The 21,658-nt window shown below is 39.6% G+C and overlaps 1 protein-coding gene across 1 annotated transcript in view; it reads left to right on the top strand.

The window, feature by feature from the left end:
- LOC307034871 (seizure protein 6 homolog) overlaps positions 1–21,658 on the top strand; it is a 361,762-nt gene that overhangs the window by 114,115 nt on the left and 225,989 nt on the right. Inside the window, exons 2-3 of the mRNA XM_079673797.1 lie at positions 12,609–13,148; positions 17,974–18,107. Of these exons, the coding sequence (XP_079529923.1) occupies positions 12,609–13,148; positions 17,974–18,107 (674 nt within the window). The remainder of the gene's footprint in view (positions 1–12,608; positions 13,149–17,973; positions 18,108–21,658) is intronic.

The following is a 21,658-nucleotide window of genomic DNA, read 5'->3' as shown; positions in this document are numbered from 1 at the left end:
GATTTGCTATTCATCTTTCCTTTTTGAGAATTTGTATCTAATATATTGCACTCATGCGGAGTAACGCATTATTGTAAACATCTCAATTTTGGTTTATGAGAATTAAGACAGACGTTGGAACTAAACAAAACTTTACTGTACAGTTTGACTTTCAAGGCATCTCATCGACACCTACTGCATACAACATACATTTAATGTTTTCTAACAAATCCAGTTTTTCATTATTTCATTGTGTTGAAGAATTCCTTTCCATAAAAAAGTAAATAGTATAAAATCTATTGAATATCACAAATGTTACTGTGTATTCTCAGCATGGATGGAGTAGTTACCATTTACTGTTGTAGACCATGAACTGTAATTTAATGTTCTTTAAAAAAGTAGTAAGTTAGTAAGCCACGAGTAAATATGTTTTGGGCTTTATTGGCAAGTTTGAAACTAACTAATATGATCGAAGTTTACATTTAATTTAATTTCATAACCCTAACCTGACCCTAACCCTAACACACAATGGTATAGAGTACTGGTTATAAAAATCTAACAAATTTCACAACTAAGAAAATAAATGCTTTGCTCTGTCTCTAATAAGCGAGTTTACAGACCATGTTTAGCAAATGCGTTCCAATTATTCTACATATGGCTTAGAGAAAAGCAGGGAAATAAAACCCATTATTATGAGGGTCACTGGATAGTCAACATAGAGCTTCCTTTCATTGGCTGAAAAACAGTTTTTTAATCCGTGTATCCAGTTTCTACTTTGGTTTTCAGCCAGATTGTAGGCAGAACACACTCATGCAGGTGAATCACTCAGAAACACATAGGCTTTGATGATTCCAGGCCCACAGGTCCTCTGAAGGACCCCATTTCAGCTCCTAATGGTACGGAGAAATAGGTTTCAGGCATAGTAGATGGTATCTTTGTGTTTTTGTCTGGAAGAGATGAAAGGAGGCCAGACTCCGTATATGTGGCTGTGAGGATTCTGACTGGCTGCCTTTCTCATCTCAACCCCATTCTACAGAATTAATGATAGCAGCTCCATCCCTCCATGGACTGGAGGGACAGTGGGGGTTGTGAATGAAGGGATAGGGATTACTCTGCTGAATCCTCAGATGGAGTTATTTTTCTTCAGAATAACTTGGCAGGGTTTCTCACTCTGTACAGTCTTGCCCTCCTCCCTTTCGAACACCAAAAAACCTTTCATTTTGGGCTCTGAAAACATAGGAGAAGCAAGAAGACCATGACATTTAATCAGAACTAAAATGTTCAGATAGAGACCGACATTCAAACAGCCGTGGAAAGTGTTTGTTTTAGTTACCAACTAATAATGAAGGAGTTCCCCGGATAGTTAACAGCGAGTAGTTAGACAGTTTGCCGCACTGTGTAATTACTGACTTTGGTTGGCTATTACCGTTTTTTTAAACTAATGTATTTAGGCTAAAGAACATCCAAGTGCCCAATCATTTTCTTCAGTAAGTCAAGATATTGAATATTTCAATCTTCAGTGTGGAGGGAAGATTTCCATGTGGTACCAGGAAGTTAGCCTTGACACATATTATAGTAGTGGCCAAACAGTGGTACTACAACGTCCATGTAAGTCTGTGACATTGTTAGGCCCCATTGACTTACTTTGGGAAATAATTATCTGTAAAAATCCCTTATTTAAATAATTAGGTCCCAATAGGAGTAAAATGCCTTAAAGCCAAATCCATCATTATTTCTATTCATCCATTTGACCGAGCCGGACCAGACGTGATGCTGCTGTGACGAGACCATTGGTTTGAGGGTTTATCATTTAGCAGTTAGCATTTATCTCAAGGCAGCCTAACAGAGCAACAGGGGTCAGGTTCACTGCTAGTTTTTTTACATCTTGATTTCAATTATTTCAATTTTTTGTGTCCAACCTCGTTTATTATCTACCTATTGTTGTGATTATTGTCTTAAAACAGTGTCAAGTTAAAGTAGAAAGCATAATTCATTTTGTGGAATTCAAAATAAGCCTATTATAAAGACATTAGCAAAAGCTAGTAATGGTAAAATGGTAATCATTGGAAGCTTTATACCTGCTAAACATCAGCCTTTCATTGTTCACAAGTTAGCAAGCTGAGATCTTTCAACAGCATCACGTGTGTCTCCATCAGTTCAAACCTGATGGCTGTATACTGTATTTACTGACTTGTCCTTTGTTATGGGCTTAAACCCATCTTCACATGTGTGTGTGAGGGGAAATCACTGTCCCTTATTTTGTAAGTTTTATTAATATATCTTCATTCAATCAGTCCTGAAGATCACAGAGATGTTACAGAGACACCAGAATTCATGGTTACAACAATAAAAGTGTGTGTTGTGAGGGAGGGCCGTGATGAGTTTGTGTGTCTACAGTATGTGTGTCAGGTGATCCATCACGTTCTTCGGCAGTAAACAGCCAAGGCGGTGAAGTGCTTGATCTTCCCTAAAGCTGCGAGCTGCTGATAGGTCCCACATCTCAGCACACCACCTCTCATATTTCTTCATCTAATTGGATTGCAGCTTGTCACCGTCTCATTTGTATACGACCTGCGCCTCCTCCACATTTACGACAGTCTGCCGCAGATTGCTTAGCTCTGGGCTTCCCGGCACAGAATAAGTAATGACTTTGCTTGGTAATATTTCCTATCCATTCATATTTGTCTCTTTCGCGTCTTGTCCTCCATCTCACTCTCTGTCTTTACCTATCTACCTTTTCCTTTCCTAGCTAGCTGTTGTTTGCTTTTGCCTCTCTAGCCCCTGATGAAGTCAAATAGTCTTTCCGTCCTCCAGCGGGGCTTCACACCCTTCTTTGTAGCAGTCTCTCACCAGGGGACATGTTGTTCAGTTATGCTGCTGGATCTCAGGATGGATGGAGACAGTGGGAGGACAGATCTGAGGTGACAGATGTAGCTGCTGGACACTGCTACTACCATGCAGTGGACCACCAGACAGTCTGAGCCAGCGAAGGCCAGTTTTTATCAGAACTTCAGATCAGTGACCGAGCTCCATCAAACTACAGTCAGAATAAAATGTCCTCCTTTTCAACTCCTAGTTGTATCCAGCCCAGTGAACAGCTTTATATGAAAAGGTGTTGACATATCTGTCTCTGAAACTTGCTCAGAATCATTTTGACAATTCATAATCAGCCAGCCCTGCCATTGAGATTGTATTCGCTCTACTATTGTGAAAGGAAATACATTTAAGCTTCAGATAGCACACAAAGGTTCTTCTGCATGCTAATATATGCTTTCTGTACATATAGTTTTCATGTGAAGGCTATATACTACTGGAATCTACATATGTATAATGGCAATGCTTTTTGTAAACATGTGGTTACTCAAAATGCATGGTTTTTTCAGAGGTTGTAGAGTCGACCATCCTCCAGCTTTGAATAGTGCTTATCTAGGTTTGCTGAAGACAGTATACTTAGAGTTCTTCCCTGCTTGTTATCTATTCATACAGACACTGGTATTTTACTTCACCATTAACAACATGTATTAGTGTGCTCACCACAACATCCAGCTATCAATCTATCCCCAGTTAGCATTCAATCATTCCCGCAGGTCTCTGTGAATTCATCCTAGGTCAGAGACATCTAGCATAGAGAGTATTGCTTTGTATTGACTCAAAGCATTCCCTCTAAATCACAATTCCTGGCATTGCTGAGGCATCAGGCTGCCAAACTATTTCCATTTGGCGTTGTTTGACAGGTGGATATAGCCATCTCTCTTGGGCGTTTTTTTTTTTTTTTACATTAATTTGTTTGCCATCCGTGGCTGGGGAAGTGACAGCCGCCAGAACCTGAGCGCAGTCTGGATCCTCTCTGATTATTGCTACACTTAGAGCAAGAGCAGGGTCCCTGTCTCTCAGCGTGTTTGGCACAAGCAGCGAGCAAAACCAAATGCAATAAAAGCATGTCTGGATTAGAGCTTTTTATGCGAGAGAAGAGCCTTTAATTGCTTAGGCTTTGTACCGCTCAACAAAGAGCCGGCAATACTAATCTGTAGCTCAAGGGTGAATGTTTGTGACGAAACAAGCATCAATGTCGAGGAAGAAAGGCATTTCGGCGTGGAGGATTTGAACAGAGTTGGTGACAAAGACACAGGATTTCAATTAAATGCTGTTTTTTTTTTTTCATCATGACAGTCTGTGATTTTGTGTTTGAATGACTAGATTATACCTCAGTGAGCACCTCACTTTCTATGGTTTGTGTGCAAACTACAGACCAAGGATCTCTGATTTATTCACATAGTCGTGGCTGTCATATTTATCAGTTTTGTTAATACTGAACTCATTAAAGTAAAAACTGGAAGCACTCAGAGTCTGACAGGGCAAGAAGCCTCTGTTAGTCAAACTTAATGAGAAAGAGAAAATAAAGGCAAATGATTAGCAAAACTGTTTATTGTAATCACGACACACGAGAAATTATTGCTAACAGTTTGCTTAGGCTCACATTTGGTTTGACTACAAATAAAAGTATTCTAGATAATTTACATGTTATTTATTAGACTTGTCAAAGCATTAATTTGGGCTTTTTATTGTTCGCTATCATCTTGTAGTAATTACACCTTTTGATATGTTTTTTGCAATTAAATCACAGCAAAGTCTGTTCATTTTGGGTTCAAATCACTGTAGTGGAGAAAATGGATTCTGCCGACTTTCTTCTTCCTGGCCCTGGCATGCTTAAAATAGTCTTCCAATCATTCTAACTTTACATTTGACATTCACTGTGAGATACTGTACTGTAATTGTGCTAAAGTCATGTACATGCGTATTAAGTATCCTTTTAGGCTTCCAGTGGCGAGGTATAGATCCGGATATTCACATGTGCCACTGCTCCTCTCATCTGCTGCTAGAAAAACAGGACAGGCAGTATCTTGGCATATAGCTCTTCTTCTGTCTAAGCAGCAGATCAATGCATCTGCACTGATACGAGCTGGAGCTGCCTATTGATCCACCCTGCCTCGCCTTTTTCCTCAGTCATTATGGAGATGAGAGAGTGACCTTTGCCAGAGGTGCCAGGACAGGAAAGGAGACTATTTAACATCTTTCATGAGAAAAAGGCCTACCCTGAGACTCCAATATCACTGCGCTGATATACAGTACTGGTCCAACTATGCCTACTAGAAATTATTATCTTTACCAGATAATGTTTTCCTGGTGTTTTGTTTAGTTGTTATCAGTTTCGTTATACTATAAACAAGAACATTGATATTGGTTGCTATACAGGAGCTACCATGGATGTAGTGCATAGTATTAATATATTCTGTTGTATCGGGTGCAACATGGAGTGAAATTAATGTTAAAGTCATCCACTCTAGAAGCAATAGTAGTCATAGTACTTGTGGTAATAAGAGCAGTACATTGTATGGCATTAGTGGTAGCAGCAGGGATAACTGGAGTAGTCATATTACATTGAGAAGTACCAAAATAGCAGTGGCGAACCGTGTCTATCACAACTGGACCTTCTGAGGACACACACAACCATGTCATGCTAACTTGTCGGGAAAGGGCTGAATATTGCTCCAATGTTAGACTAGTTTTGGGTGAGGAAAACACTGGCATGGCCAAATTGACAAGAATCAGGGTTAGGGTTAGCCCCTAGTTAGCCGTTGTCACAACCAGATACTACATTAATGCTAATCACATGCAGTTTGGTGCAAAAATCATGCAGCTTTTTGCATACTGGGGTCATTGAACAGTCTTGGAATGGCATTTCAAGTTCAAATGCCAGCCAATTGTAGTGGGACCATTGTTTTTTATTTGACCATGCTGTATAAAATCAGCAAGCAATTAGTCACATTAGCAGCTAAAGTACTTTCCGGTTATTCATGTGCATCAGCTAGTAAGACTTCAATAGAAAAAGTTATATGATTAGCCATGCAAAGGCACATATTCCATCATCAAATCACCCAGCATCCAGTCTAATGTTTGGCCGGGCTTATTCTTCTTTAACAAAGACATGCCACATGCTGTGTAACTAAATTATTAACATTTGTATTAATTTGTTTGCTGCAGATGTTTTTATTAAGCAATATAGATTAACATGTTTTTGCCAGAGCAAAGTTGGTTTGACTCTAATGTTTCTGGTATTCAGTTTTTAATGAGCCACAGGCAGGCTGAGAGCCTTGTATTTGGGTATAATGATGTTTGCCTATACCTGCTATTATTAATACTGCATGAATGAGTGTCCCTCGCTGCAGGTGTTAGGAGATGGATCAATTTGCTGAGGGACGTTTTAAAGTGGGTAACATTTTGCTACTGGCAACACTGGATTAAGATTCTGGATTTATGCCTTACAATCAATTATTCCTCATATAAACATTTAACATGTGCTACAAATATAGTTGTTTATACATGAAATTGGCATCCAAAAAGATTCTTATTTGTATTTCCGTGTTCTACAGAGAGAATCGGATTTTATAGATAATAAAAAAAATGCATTATAGTTTATATTTTTCGTCAAGGAAACCTAACTGACTAAGTGTGTGTTGTCCAGCGGAATGCCCAATTTAGACGGATTCAAATATGAAAATGCAAGCAATGGTAACTTTTCAAACACTCTTCTGATTCCAGGGAGGTTAATATCTTTCTGATAAATTATTTAAGGTTTTTATGTGACATGTACAGGATGAGGCCTCACCTCGCGGAGGGTGCCTCATCTTATTACGGCCTCATTCGCAATTACTGTAACCGTGCCACAGTTTCGGCCCATGCTCCACTAGCACCCCCCCCCCCCCCCCTCGACACTCGCGACGAGGGGGGCCTCATCACATAACTTTGCGTGGGGCCAAGGGCAGCCCTGGTCTCATTCATATTAGCTTAATGGAGTGGTGTTGGAATCAATCCTAAATGATTTAGCATTTTACTACATCTGATTATCTTGTCTCTTTTTGAATGTTGTGGTTATGAATGGTTAGATGCCTAAAATAAAGTCTGTGATTCACGCAAAAGACTTTCGCATTTTGTTATCAACATTTAAAAAAATCATTAAATACCACAATGGTGGATGTCCCACAGCCGGGAAATTTACATTGTTGCAGCAAAAAGTGGCATAGCAGATACAAAAATAAAAATAAAAAGAAAAGAAAAAGAGAACTACTTAATGCACCAAACACGAGTCCGCCGTATTCTTAGGTGCAGTGATGAGCATACTAGCTACCGTGATGTATTCTGTGTATAGCCTTATGTAAGCCTTAATACTGGTAATTGCATTTAAGCTTTCACTAGTATACAAGTAGCATAAATATGTGGAGATTATTCTTCCTTAACAAAACGTCTAAGCAATGTCTGATTACCAAATATCGATTTTGTGCAAAAATTCAAAAATCCAATGAGAAAATCCAATTGCTTTTTGTCGAGGTAGCCCTTTTGATGCAAATTTTCAGATCGGGCTACATAATAGGTCATCACTGCACCACTCTATAATTATTGAAATAATGACAAAGTAGAAACTATTACAATGTTTAGTGAATGCAAACAGTACAGCTGTTAAAGTGACTGTAGTACTGATGTTAGGTCTGTGAATGCCCTGATTTGGGATCATTTTCCTTTTCTTTGAGAATCTAGTCTAGTCAGCTTTCTTTTATCAGGACAAAGATTATCCTTGATAACAAAACTACACACACACACACACACACACACACACACACACACACACACACACACACACACACACACACACACACACACACACACACACACACACACACACACACACACACACACACACACACACACACACACACACACACACACACACACACACACACACACACACACACACACCTGCCTGGCCTGCTGGTACCCTCTCAGTTCTTCCTGCACAAACACCAAATGGTCAGCTGATCCAAAGCCAAAATCAAAGACATTCTGTTAAAACGCAGCGTAGGAGTTTGCTTCTTTTCTTCCTTTCATGTCTGTTCTAAGTTCATAACAAAACTGCTTGATCCAGATGCTCCTCGCTCCACAGACAGAGGCAGAGTAAGTGCTCTATTTTGTTCTCTCGGCAGACAAGTAGAATATTCCGGAGGGAACAAATCACCCTTCCCCCGTACAGAGAAGTTGCTTATTAAAATATTTATATGTATTTAAGAAGGACATTAAGACTCTTTTTTTCTCTCCTCCCAGCAAAGAAAAACCTTCATGTACAGTGATATGAATGCTTAGTCAGCCAGGTGCTGTAGTTTTCAGCTGAATGAATGTGCATCCATGGAGAGAGTTTAAAAATAATCCAGTGATCAGGCTTTGGGTCCTTTCTTCCCGGCCGTTTCATCTTCTACTGTAAACTCCTCTGAACTTTAATGATTGGGATTTGTATCGGACTCATGGTTTATTCAAGGACAGGCTTACATTCTCTGTTGTGGCTCTCTGACAGCCTGGGGGATAGACATCAAAGTGTCTCTTAGGGTGCTTTGCCCCTTTTCACATTATTCTTCCTGCTGCATCACAAAGCCTAGAAAACTGCTGCTGAAGGAAAAGTAAAAACACTAAAAGGAAGAGCAAAAACGGTATCCTTTGTGGACTGATCATTTAATAGGCTGAGGCTTGAACACTGAAATTGGGGCGGGATAAACCTGAGCAACAACAGTTCATTGTGAGAGTAGAGAGTTGTTGCAACTCAAGAAAAATACAAGTACTATTACTTTTTTTGGGTCCATAACTTGTTATTGTTTAGTCAGAATGGCTTCGATGGCGACATCGTCATCACCACCACCACGTGAAAGTCGCTGTGAATAACCTGAACATTAATCATTTTCTGAACATAATATTGAACGTGTGTGGAACATCGATACAAGAACACATACAGTGTTGTATCTTCACAAAGTTATCCGGCAGGGCGATTGGTTTAGGGATGATATTGGTGTAAGAGGGTCAGTGCTTTGATACCCAGCCCTTGCAGTAAGCATGTGGAAGATATTGAACTCCAAAGTTACTCTTGTAGGTATATCTACGGGAAAGAAGAAATTCTTTATATGACATTTTCTTTTAGATGAATGTGTGTTAACGCCAAATAAGTCAAAATCAAAGTCAAAATCAAAGTCAAGTTAACCTTATTGTCAATTGTCTGTGTGTAATACAGACAGGGAAATCAAAATGATGTTTCTCACCATCCCAAAGAATAAATATATACTTGTATATGTATATATATATATATATATATGTATATGTATATATACATATATATGTATATATGTATATATGTATATATGTATATATGTATATGTATATATATATATATGTATATATATGTATGTGTATATATGTATATGTATATATATATATATATGTATATATGTATATATGTGTATATATGTATGTGTATATATGTATATGTATATATGTATATATATATATATATATATATATATATATATATATATATATATATATATATATATATATATATACATACATACATACACACCTACACAGCCGCATACAGTTTACATAATATATATACAGTATATATACATACTGATACATAGACACATATATACACACATTAAGACGTATAAATAAAAAGAAGAAGGAACAGCAGTAAATATATCAAAATAATGGTCACAGATGTGATGGGGATGAATATGAATTTAAAGATTTTTGAAAAGGTTTCTTTTTAAAGCTGTCTCCTCCAAAAGAATCAGTCATGTTTCATACATGCATCTGATTTACTTAGTGTCAAAGGAACTGACAGAATCCACTGCGCACCTAGAGCGTGCACATCATGTGTTCCACCTCGCGGCAGCAGGCTGAGAACAGGTAACCAGTGAGTCCATTTGGGATTCTTTCTCCTTCACTGTATTTCTTGTAGATTTACCTGCCAGCCTGTGTGTGTTGGAGTGTGTTGGCTGGGAAGTGGCTCAGCTACAATAAACCCTGATTGTTTGAAGCAGATAGCTATTAGTCGGGGGAGAGTGGGAGCCATTATGGTGGAAATGAAGCATTGTTAAAGAAACATAAGACTTCCCTCAGTGGATGATAGCCTCCTGGAGGGGTCTCAGACTAGATCTCACAGGTGCACTTGGGAGGGGAGCGCTGATCATTACACTGGGAGAATTATAGCGGCTCATCAAATCTCCTCAGGAATGAATATTAAGTCTTATTACGAGAAGGATAGGGAGGGTAAGCCATCGTTTTACCATTTAGCGTAAAACGAGTTGTTTAAAGATATCTGGGTTATTTCCCCCAAAAAATGAAAAATCCTTTTAAACCAAGAATCTCAACAGCTAGGCCAATATAACAGGTCAATACAAAATAACTGATCAATATAACAACAACTGAATATGGTGCTCTCAACAAACTGACCTCACAATCTTCTTCTTATTTTGTGTATAACCGCAGCTTGCAGCTTTGGATCCTTTGAGTCAACACCTTAATATAGTCTATGTCTAACAACAAGCGGGTTATGGCCGGTGGGACTCAATTCAGCTATGTGTGTGTCCAACAATGAAAAAGGAGGGAACACATTTAGTAACTTGGCCAAACAAAATAACACACAGGGGGTAACTTAAATGGTCACACCACACTAAACAAACTAACTGAACCCATAGCCCCCCCATGACATGAAAGCACATGGTTTGGCCCAATTGGCTGCTACCAGATTGTAGTGTCCTCAACCCTTAGCTCCACTCTTTTGCTCCACCAGGAAGAAACCTACCCAACAAGCACGATAACTCGAAGACAAAGAAAGAATGATTTGTAAAGCAAACTAATACCCATGTTAACCTGACAGTGCTAAAGTGTGAGCACCTTAACTAAACAATGTGAGGTTAAAAGCAAATAAACCATTTTAATCCACTGTGTGGTGGAGAGCAACTGAAATGAACCTGTGTAGGTGGAAACTAATGGAGGTGAGTGTGCTTTAGGATTACATTACCAATTTCCCATGTGCGGCTGTGGCCATCACGATGTCTAAATTCAGCTTTGGGAGATGGAGTGAGTCTTTGAGGGAATGTGCCTGTCTCCATCCAGAGCATGAGACACGTTTTCTCTGCCTTCATGTCAGAGTGAAGCAGAGCAGTGAACAAGGACAGATAAAGAGCGGGACTGAATTTCAGATGTATTCTCTGGCTATGAAGTTATACTTTCTGCTGTCAAAATCACTGCAGCTCTGTGAAATGAGCTCAAGACAGATAACTCAGTCACACAGTCGGAATCTCTTCCTCTGAGTAGAGGGATACATGTATAAAGTATATTCGCAAAATGTGCTTATAGTGGAATGCCATTAAAATAAACGACACAGCAGCAAGTCTAATTATAGCAGAACTCCAATAGAAATGTCTGTTCAGTCCTTCCAGTCTCTCAGCTGACAGCAACTGCTGAATTCCACACTAAATCCTTAAAATAATGGATATTTGTACAGTCCCGCATAATTAAAAATTCCACCATAGCAGTTTTTAACAATGTAGCTTAATGCAATACTGTAAGTTGTTTCATGGAAAGTAGAATTCATCTGAATTTCACTGAATCTTTCAAGGTAGGATTACCAACTACAGTATGTAACAAAGGCCCCATGCTTACTGTTGGCTCATCAGTTTGTGGTAATTTTATAATTGTAATGCTGGTACAATGGAAAGTCAAATACCAAGCACTTAAAAAAAGCTTAATCCCTACATAGGATGCCGCTGTGGCTCAGTAGGAAGAATAGTTGTCCACCATTTAGAAGGTTGGTAGTTAGATCCCGACCCCCAGCGGTCAACATGCTGATATGTCCTTGGGCAAGATACTGAACCACACATTTTCTCCCAATGGCATGGCCGAAGGTGTGTGAGTGTTTGAATATGAGTTAGAGCAGTTGGCACCCACATATTGCCTTGGTATGCCTTGTGTGAATGGGTGAATGCTGAGAATACTGACTTGTATTATGTAAAAGCGCTTTTTAGGGGTCGCAAAGACTGGACAGTTGTATACAGCTGTTTAAATGCATGTCCATTTCCCATTTGAGTTAGTGTCTTTGTGTGATTAAGGAAGAGCTGGGTCATCAGTTCCAAGGCTTTCTCTGCTGGACAAGAGAATTAAATGTCTTCTAATGTATAGAGTGTGTATGTGTCAGATAGTCACATGGCATCTGAGGTAGTTCTCTGGGCTCTGACTGACTAAGTGGACCCCCAGCACCTATTCTCAACTCTCTCACCATCTGTGCATTACACATTCAGTGTTGCCAGTAGCAGTCCGTGATTTTTCTAAACCACTTTCGGAAGACCTCAACATCATCATTTGACGTAACCACACCTTATCAACATTTAAAATATAAGTTTTTAAAAAATCAGAGCTTACAGAAATCTATAGCTTAATGTTGCAAAAAGAAATGGAATAATGATAATAGACGGGGGAATAAACTTTGCAAAAAACCTTTGTATTACTAATAGCATTTACTCTCTCTTCCTGCTGAACCATTATTCCAGACTGACCCAGGGTGCATTTATGTGTGGCCCCTCTGTCTCCCCCTTTCAACTATGTCTCTCTTACAAAAACACTGGTGACCTAAATAAAACAATTGATGGAGAGGTTTTCTGCCAAAGTACAGTCAGGAAAATGAAACCAGAAATCCATTATTGTGGTACGAATCCATCCACCTACATGTTTTTCTCTTCTGTTCTCTGCAGCGTCCGCCTCTGAGGATGGTCGATCTATCACCCCTGGGGGGCCTTCAGAAAGCGGGGCCAGCTTGTACTCCACCACCCAAGACACGGGCAGGAGGCTCCCCGTTGTCACCACCCCCCTTCCTGTCAACGTCCCCTACCACCACCCATTCTACAGGAATCCCCCCCAACACTCTCAGCCAAAGTACTTTGAAGACATCAGGTTATCCAGCTCTCATTCCAGCTTCCCCACCCTACCATCGGGGGCTCCGCCGGATAATAACGGAGATAAAAAGGCTTCGGATGAGTTCATTGGAAGCTCCTACATGCAAACAACCCTTGTAATGCACGGATTAGCAGTCACTCCTCACTCCCACAACCCTGTTCCAGTCACCAGCCAGGTTTTAAAAGACCAGGCTGCCAACATCGCCTCTGCTGCCAGAGAGGAAGATGAGGTGAGGTCAGAAGAGCCTGTGCTGAATGTTAAGCCCAGCAGCGATGAAGAGGAGACGACCACCACCACCATAACCACCACAACCATCATAACCACCATGCAGAGTCCAGGTAAATATACCACGTAGTGTATTTGATGATTTGAAAACAAGTATGGGGGAAATATTCTGTATTAACCTCAGTGCTGTTGTGTCCATGCAGATGTGTATGTGTTTTCCAAGACATGTAACTGAACATTCCAAAATTGTACCTCAATATTCTATATATGTTATTTTCAATTTTATGGCGATAGTTTTACATTATGGTCATGGCTTGAATTGAAGCTAAACATCCTACATATATAACTTCATTATTTTTCATTTTAATGAATATAAAAGTAATAGCAGAAATCTCAACCTTGTCACCTCTCCCAGTATTACTGCCAGAGAATACTGGGAGATATTTGATGATTTATTATTAACATTTTATTATTCTTGAATTGTCACTTGATATTCTAAAATTGTAGCAAAACATCCTAGACTTTGACTTTAATTTAAAATTCTTGAACTGTAACTTAAAATTCTAGAAACTAAATATTCTATAATTTTGAACATGAAATGTCCTAAAAAAACATAATGCAGTTGCGGTTTAAGATAGAACTTTACATAAATCTGAAGTATGTTGCTTTTCCCAGGAACTTCCCCACATATGTATAGTTTTTAATATTGCAATGCAAGGACTTCAATCAAGTGCCATTGAGCAATATACAGTAGGTGTTACCTGTTTTGGTGATAGTGATTCATGCTATAGGTTGTAACTGGGGTTGGGGGAAACTATCTTTAAATGCATCTGAAATATGGAGCATTCAGTCAGTTTATATATTGCTCTTCTAGAAGAACTCGGCTGGGGTATTTTGCCTTGTTAAGATTCCATTCAAATATAGCCACTTTTGAGCTTATTCCGTCAGGAAGGTGAAGGCCCGGTCAGGCTCTCTGAGAACTGTTCACTTTCTCTAACTCAGCCCCATTGATGAACGCAGGATATGTATGTTACTTTATGAAAGTAGATGAAACAAACATATGAAGTAGAGATATCCCGATCTGATCACGTGATCGGAGCCGATCACGTGATTTTCAAAAGATCGGAATCGGGAGGAAAAATAATCGGGATATTTTTTTTATTTTTATTTTTTATTTATTTTTTAAAATTTTGTATTCAATGTTACAAAACAAAAATGAACATGTTCAAGTCTTAAAGTCATCCTGAGGCCTTTATTTTTGGTTTTAAATTACACAACATCATGTATTTCGTGCTTCTTTGGGGCTTGTTTTCATAAACCTGGTTGCTTATTTCTCTCAAATCTGGCAACAGAGTGGGCAGGGCGCAGTGTCTAATCGTAGCAGTAAGCTAACGAGTACTGATAAGCTTTATTTTGTTTTGATCCAATGCTGCACAACTGAACTGATCCAATGCTGCTGTGAAAAAAAGCAGCTATATCCATGTTCGATAGAATATCCAATTTAAATTAAAAAAATAACCTTAAGGGACAACTTCAATGCTTTTTTCTTTTTTTTCTCTTAATGCGTTGCATAAAGATCGGATCGGGAAAAATCGGTATCGGCAAATTGTCAAAATCAAATGATCGGAATCGGATCGGGAGCAAAAAAAGGTGATCGGGACATCGCTAATATGAAGTTCATAAAAACGGCCTCTTAACAACAATATCATATTTCATAAGAACATACTTATATTTTCAAAATTCTTGTAAAGTGTAAACTACTTTTACATGACAAAAGAATATTATGTTGACATATACTGTATGTTTTGTGAACAATTCTTAACACATTGATTAACAAATTAGTTTTGACATTTACACACCACCTTTAACATGTACTAGGTTTTTTAAGTGCCATAAATACCCTTCGCAAATGCCCAATAAATGTTCTTGTCTTTTAGTCCACTTTTCAAACTAAAAGAACACAGTCTTTTTAATATTTCCAATAACAATAATGTACCTTTCTATGGACCATGACTACAGTTTGTATCTTACCCTTACTATTCCAAAGAAATGGAAAGAGATTGTAGAGATTTTTCTAAAGATGGCTACTGAATGTTACAAAGTAGTTGGTCAGACTGTAATACCGGTAAACCAGTGTTAAGAGGCATTTCAGATACTCAAGAGTAAAGCAGACTTTCTTCTCCTTGTTAGTTGTACATGAAGCCGTTGACAAGAAAAAAGGTGAAAGGTACATCAACACAAAACAACATATTTATGAATTTGTGACCTTATTTATAGGGCAATCATTGATATGAATGTATTCATCTTCTTGTCTTCACACCCTGACTAATATCTTTTCCATTTATATCTCTCACGATCATACAGCCACGGGGCTGAAATAAACTACAACTACATCGCTGCATCACTAACCCTTAATCAAGAGAACACGGCATAACACTCTTTGAGGATTTGTCATGAAGAGAGCGGATGGGGAAAATAAATATCAGGAAGGTGATCTGTGAGTGGACTTTGTAATCCTGAAGAGACAGACGGGTAGCTTGATTAATCAGCTCATCTGTGTGCAGGGTGATGGCAGGTCAAAGACAGACAGACTGTACTGTCACAAATCCCACTCTCACGCACCCAGGTACTCATTGAATGGCAGCACAGTGCAGTTATAATTCTGGAGTGGACGGTCCCTCAGGTGAAGTGCCAGAGGACACAGAGAGGATGTTCTTCATAATAAGGAAGTGCTTGAAAAAAGTTTACTTTTTAGCTCAGAGAGAGGGAGGGATGAAGGCCACTATAAAATATTCTGTCCCGAGCTGTCCCAAGGCAGGCTGAGCTGCTTGGAAAGGCAGCCAGAGAGGCGGAAGACCTTCCAACAAAGTCACACAGGGTGTCTAGGTGTCTACAGTACGTATAATATAGTTACACTAAATCATTGCTGGAAATGGAAATGAGTTGAGCTCATACAGCAGCATTGCTACAGGAGACTGGGCCAACTAGAGACAACAAGACAATTGACTGCTTTATATATAGCCGACTCTCAGGGAATCATTTCCATAGATGTTTACCTTTTGCCCTCTGACGCAGATGCCCAGCCTTGGGCAGCATGCTATCTCCCTTAAGGAGGGGCTGCCCTAGCATTTTGTTGTTGTTACCAGTTTGTGACCAGGCAACTCTCTGTCAGAGATAGTTATTGTTGTGGGACACCTGGAACACATCCTTCTCAAGGTTTAGATGACCCCGAGCCATAAGCGACAACAAATGTGATTCAGTGTCCTCAGCTGTTTAGTCTATATATTGAAGAATGCTGATTATTACACTCTGAACTAGTTAAAACCTCGAGCTACAGGAGGGTTCTTCAGAACTGATTGTGACATCTGTACCGTGTGGTCAACTCGCGGCCCGTGACATGTCGTGTGATGTTTGCCATCAAAGCTCCAGCTCTCCTCGTGTCTTTCTGAGTCCTGACTCCAATTGCTTCAGAAGTTTCCCCCACACCGACCATGATAGAATTGCAAATACTTTACAATCCGTGCAACATATGGCAAATGCAATTGTGTTTGGATTAGAAAATAAATCCACCTATGGGCCAGCAGACATTAACAAAAACATGTGTGTAAAGACTCTGTTTAAAATATGCCTTTGCATGTCGTAGATGTCTCTTGAGAGTATCCAGCATCTCTTTACAGGACCTGTGACATACAATATCAGCCATAGCTGCACCTACCGGATCAGATGCTTAGATGCAACTTATATACAATAAAGATAGCATACAACATGGAAAAAGGTTCTAAAAGGACATCCTTGATAGTGGCAAAACATATCAACCAGTTTCCGCCATTTCTCAACATTTCTCTCTTTATATCCAGAAACAACGTCTGTCTTTGTTTTCTCCAGCCTTAGCCAGAAGCTGACTTTTATTTCATTGCCTTCTTCAGCTTTCCTCCTGTTTCTCCTGCATCCCTATGAAGCCTAAGGTTGACAGCCCTAATTTAAACTTGGCAGATGTTGGTCATCCAGCCAGCCTCCCTGCACTCAGCTGCTATGAACCCTTGACCGTCTTTCATTGAAACGGCGACCTTAATTCCATCTTCCAATGGTACAATGAGGTCATAGAGTGCAGCTTTTACCGTAGTGGACCACACCATGTCAGGAACTTCTTGTTCCGAAACCACTGGTGGAGGTTCCTCTGACAGGGAAGCTTATTGTAGGCTGACCTGATAAATAGGCGGAGTCTTGCCTATGTGATCTTCCGCAAGTCTGAAAAACTGATTTTCCAGTTGACAACCCCGGTCCAGGTTGTCCAAGCTTCCTTGTTGCCCTGCATCACAGACTTGATCTTGTAGCTTCCTTCCTCTGTCCTTTTCACCTCTTCTACCACTATTTCCTTTCTGTTTCTGATTGGCCATGGACTAGAGCCTAGTCCTTCCCTATTGATGCCCTCTCTGCCTGGACCCTGCAAACTATTTCTTGCTGCTGCAGTCTACCTACCAATTGGTTGACCTAGGCATGGGCTTTCCACTTTCGGCCAGTCAAGACCATGGGCCTTGTGTTCCTTATTGCCTGAACTCTCTTTGAGATCCTTCCTAGACTTCTGTTTGTCGGCCAAAATGAAAGATTTGCATTGGTTGCTGAAAGATGTTGTCCCTAAAGTGGCCAGTTCTAAGAGAGACACCTCGGCAGCATGTGTGTGTGTGTGTGTGTGTGTGTGTGTGTGTGTGTGTGTGTGTGTGTGTGTGTGTGTGTGTGTGTGTGTGTGTGTGTGTGTGTGTGTGTGTGTGTGTGTGTGTGTGTGTGTGTGTGTGTGTGTGTGTGTGTGTGTGTGTGTGTGTGTGTGTGTGTGTGTGTGTGTGTGTGTGTGTGTGTGTGTGTGTGTGTGTGTGTGTGTGTGTTATATGTCAGCACTACTTCCATTAGAAACATTTCAATGGTGCTGTTTTGTCCTTGCAGTTCCCTGCCAGATGAACCTGACCGGGCCAGACGGATACATAAAAGCTCCTCCACAGTCCAGCTCTGCTTTTCAATCCACTATGGACTGCAGCTACGTCATCACTGTCTATATGGGCTATGGAGTGGAGGTACAGGTAAGAGAAAGACTTAACATTCATCCATTCAGCATTTGACGGACCTATGATGCTCACCAGCATGCTTCAGTCATTTAAAAATCCTCAATAAGTGCTCTTTTGTAAAACATTTTCTTTGGGAAGGAAAGTTGTGTATTTGTTGAACAGGAGATTGATGGTCTGGTTATAATGGGGCCAAACAGACTGACAGAGAGATTGGTTGTATACATGTGTATGGTTTTCTAAACCTGGGGTGTGCTAACCGCCATTTACTATAGTTATTAGGCTATCTGACTATGGATCACTTCATAGTACAACCCCTCTTCAAACTATCTTAATTATTCCCTATTATGCTTGTTGCACCTGCTGTAGTGTCCATTGCTCGTTTAATTTATTGTATGTATATTTGCTTAATCGTCTGAGTTCTGTCCTCTTTTCCGGGTGTATAATCGATATTCAGAGGATGTGATTTGGCATCTATATAAAAGGAATATTTGTTCTGTTTTGAACTAGGGTTTTGTAGTGTGATGTGTATATCTGGACACAATAATGGACTTACATTTTTTTTATTATTGGGACTAAATATCATCCAATACAATGTATTCCTTTTACTCTTTCCTTTTTTCTCTAAGAATGGAGCAAAGTAACATCTACCCATCGTAATATTAACTGAAATACAGCTGTCCTATTTTTTTACTCTATTTTGGTACACCTTAAGAATTATAAAACATTATAGTACTCATTACATTTGTGAAATGGGATCTTCAAAGTGGAGATACGTGACTGTGGACATGTTGTTTGAAAATCGATAGCCTTCCTAGCAAGGTGACATCCTGACACCATTATCAATTGTGTGTGTGTGTGACCTTAGCGTAACCTAGGCTTAGTTTTTATTAATACTGACAATGTCTTATCTCTGTGTATGTCTTTGCTCTGGACACTTTCCAAAACTGTCCATTTATACCAATGCTTTGTCCCCTTTTAAGCTGTTAAACACTGAGCTTGTCGTTGGCCTGCTGTCAGATTGAAAGCTCCAATTAGGATTTTGATTTGTTGTCAACAATAGTTATCCAGCCATCTCTGGTCCCATAGTGCAGAGAGATACAGCTTAAATAGCAGCTGACAGAAAAGCAATTCATTGTTCATTTATAACAAAAAATACAGTTCCATTATGCTGCTCTCCCTTTCAACACATGATCAGTTTTTATAAGAGGATTTCTACAGAAATACATCATAGGTATCCTGACACTGACTGACCCAGTCAAAGTAATCCTGAAATAACAGCTTATGTCCCCTCACATTTATGACAAGCTTAAACGGTTTTGAATTATAGGGTCAATAGGGCTTTTCCCTCATGTTTAGATCTTTTTTTTCTGTCAGAATGTCAAACGCTTCTTAATAAGTTCACATCGCACATACAATAGGTATCATCTTTGACACTAGCTTTTGTGTCCCAACGCAAAACTCATCAATTGGTCGTCTGCATGTGATGGATGGGTTTTGGTGGTATGGTCTAGTTGTAAATGCTTTCAATAGGGAGACCATTATCCTTCGTGGCAGTTATCTGGACTAATAATCATGCTGTATAATTCCCGTCTGGACTTTAGGTCTGCCAAACTAAAGAGCATAATGTTTCGGTCTTGCTCCATGATTTACCAAATTGCGCCTTGGATTTTTGCCTTTTAACTTTTTTTTGGAAACATGCAAAATGGCCAAGCAAGCAAGCCCTATCATTCAATATGAAAGAGACAAAGTACCACATATCTGAACTTGGGTGGCAGCAGTCTCATACAAGACCGGCAAACAATGGGGAATACCCATGGCCTCTTGCTGCTGCTTTACTAGAAAGCACAGAAGAAAAAGTCTTTGACCGGGTTCTAGTCAGATTGAGGAAACTTGAAAAACCGGCTTGCTCTAATGTGTATTGTTCTGGCAAAGGTCCAATCGCTGATAAATAAAATGGATAAACTGCAAAGTAGGATTGCATTGCAAATTGACATTAGGAACTGAGATTGAGACTTACACCTTCGGGTTGCCATTGCCCCCTGCATGGATTTCATTGTTTGCCAGGACCGAACTCAATACACTACAAAAAGATAGGGAGGAGGTGCTCTATTGTCTACCTCAAGTGGTGCCCAAAAGTGGAGATCATTTCTTAAGACTTAGAGCACCTGGCCATTTTATCAGCCCGGGGAATTTACATTGGTTGTTGTACATCAGTGTGTGTCCCGCCGCAGGCGGATAACAACGCAGTGCTTGAGGAGCTGTATGGGTTTATCGACAGGATAGAAACTTTATGGCCATAGGCTTCCTTTTATTGCGGCCTGGGATTTAAACACATTGCCAACATGAATACAATCCTGCAAATATATTATCAGCACTTCAGCTGCCCCACACGCATTGTTAACAGACTGGATCTTGTTTTTTCTCCTATCCAACATGGTTGATTACACTTATTGTAAGTCGCTTAAGATGAAAGCTTCAATAGTTAAATTAAATGGAATGTAAGTCAGACCACATCTCACTGCTGATGCTGTACAAGACAGACTGGAGATGCAGACAGTTGAGTTCTGGACTGTCAGACTTTGCTCCCCAGCACTGCTTTGTCATCTCTGATTGGTGTGTCTTTAGGAATTACAACGTAAACATTTTCTTCATTTATCGGCATTAAATTACATTTCATGTCTGGATCAAAACAAAAGCCTATTGTGTCATGCTGCAAGAATTGTATTCCAAAAACAAAAAGTGTATTGACCCGCAGCACTCATCACGGACCTCTTTGAGTGATAATGAATTAAATAAGGATGAACTTTGTCTCACATCCTAATATTGTAACAACTTACACAGCACAAAACAAAATAGCTTTTAAATCAAGGACAAAAGACACTAAAATAAAAGCATCTTTCACACAGAGACACATATCTAGTATTTGAGAGAACAGTCTATGCAGGTTGTACTATGTAATATATGGTTCTATGAATATGAAGTTACTTCAAGGGGAGAGAAAAGGGCTGGCTGGTCATATTTACGCAGGGATTAAGTATAGATAGTATGTCAACATTTTGATTACTGAACTGACATTCCTAAATCAGACGCCCAGGAAAAACTGCTAACCACACAAATAATATCCGAGAGACGGTTCACAATACCTACTATGAAATGTCTTCTTGGTGCATACAAGTTTACCATGGTTTAGTCATACTAGGATAACTGGATGGAAGACATGCTAACTGTTCTCTTGTTTAAAAATACTTTCTATTAAGTTTTAGAGCTGCTCCAAGTCTTCATTTTGTCACTGTGGGAAATAAAGCAGACAGCTAACGCTAACCACACCATGCATCTGTATTCTCATCATTTAATGGCAACATTTACCTATTGAAGGATGAAAAAGATTAAAAAAAAAGTAATTGAAGACATGAGTGAAGAAAAACATATTGTTACTTTCTTTCATCCCAATGTAACATACAGAGGAAAACACCTACAGTACTAGCAAACAGCAGCCTTGGAAATGCGCTAGACGTCCAATGTCACCTCCACAAATGTGTTTGGCCCGTAGACAATGGCAGGCGCTC

This window comes from Notothenia rossii, assembly GCF_949606895.1.
Source record: "Notothenia rossii genome assembly, chromosome: 4".
Classification (NCBI taxonomy): domain Eukaryota; kingdom Metazoa; phylum Chordata; class Actinopteri; order Perciformes; family Nototheniidae; genus Notothenia; species Notothenia rossii.
This window is presented reverse-complemented; position numbering and strand designations above follow the sequence as displayed.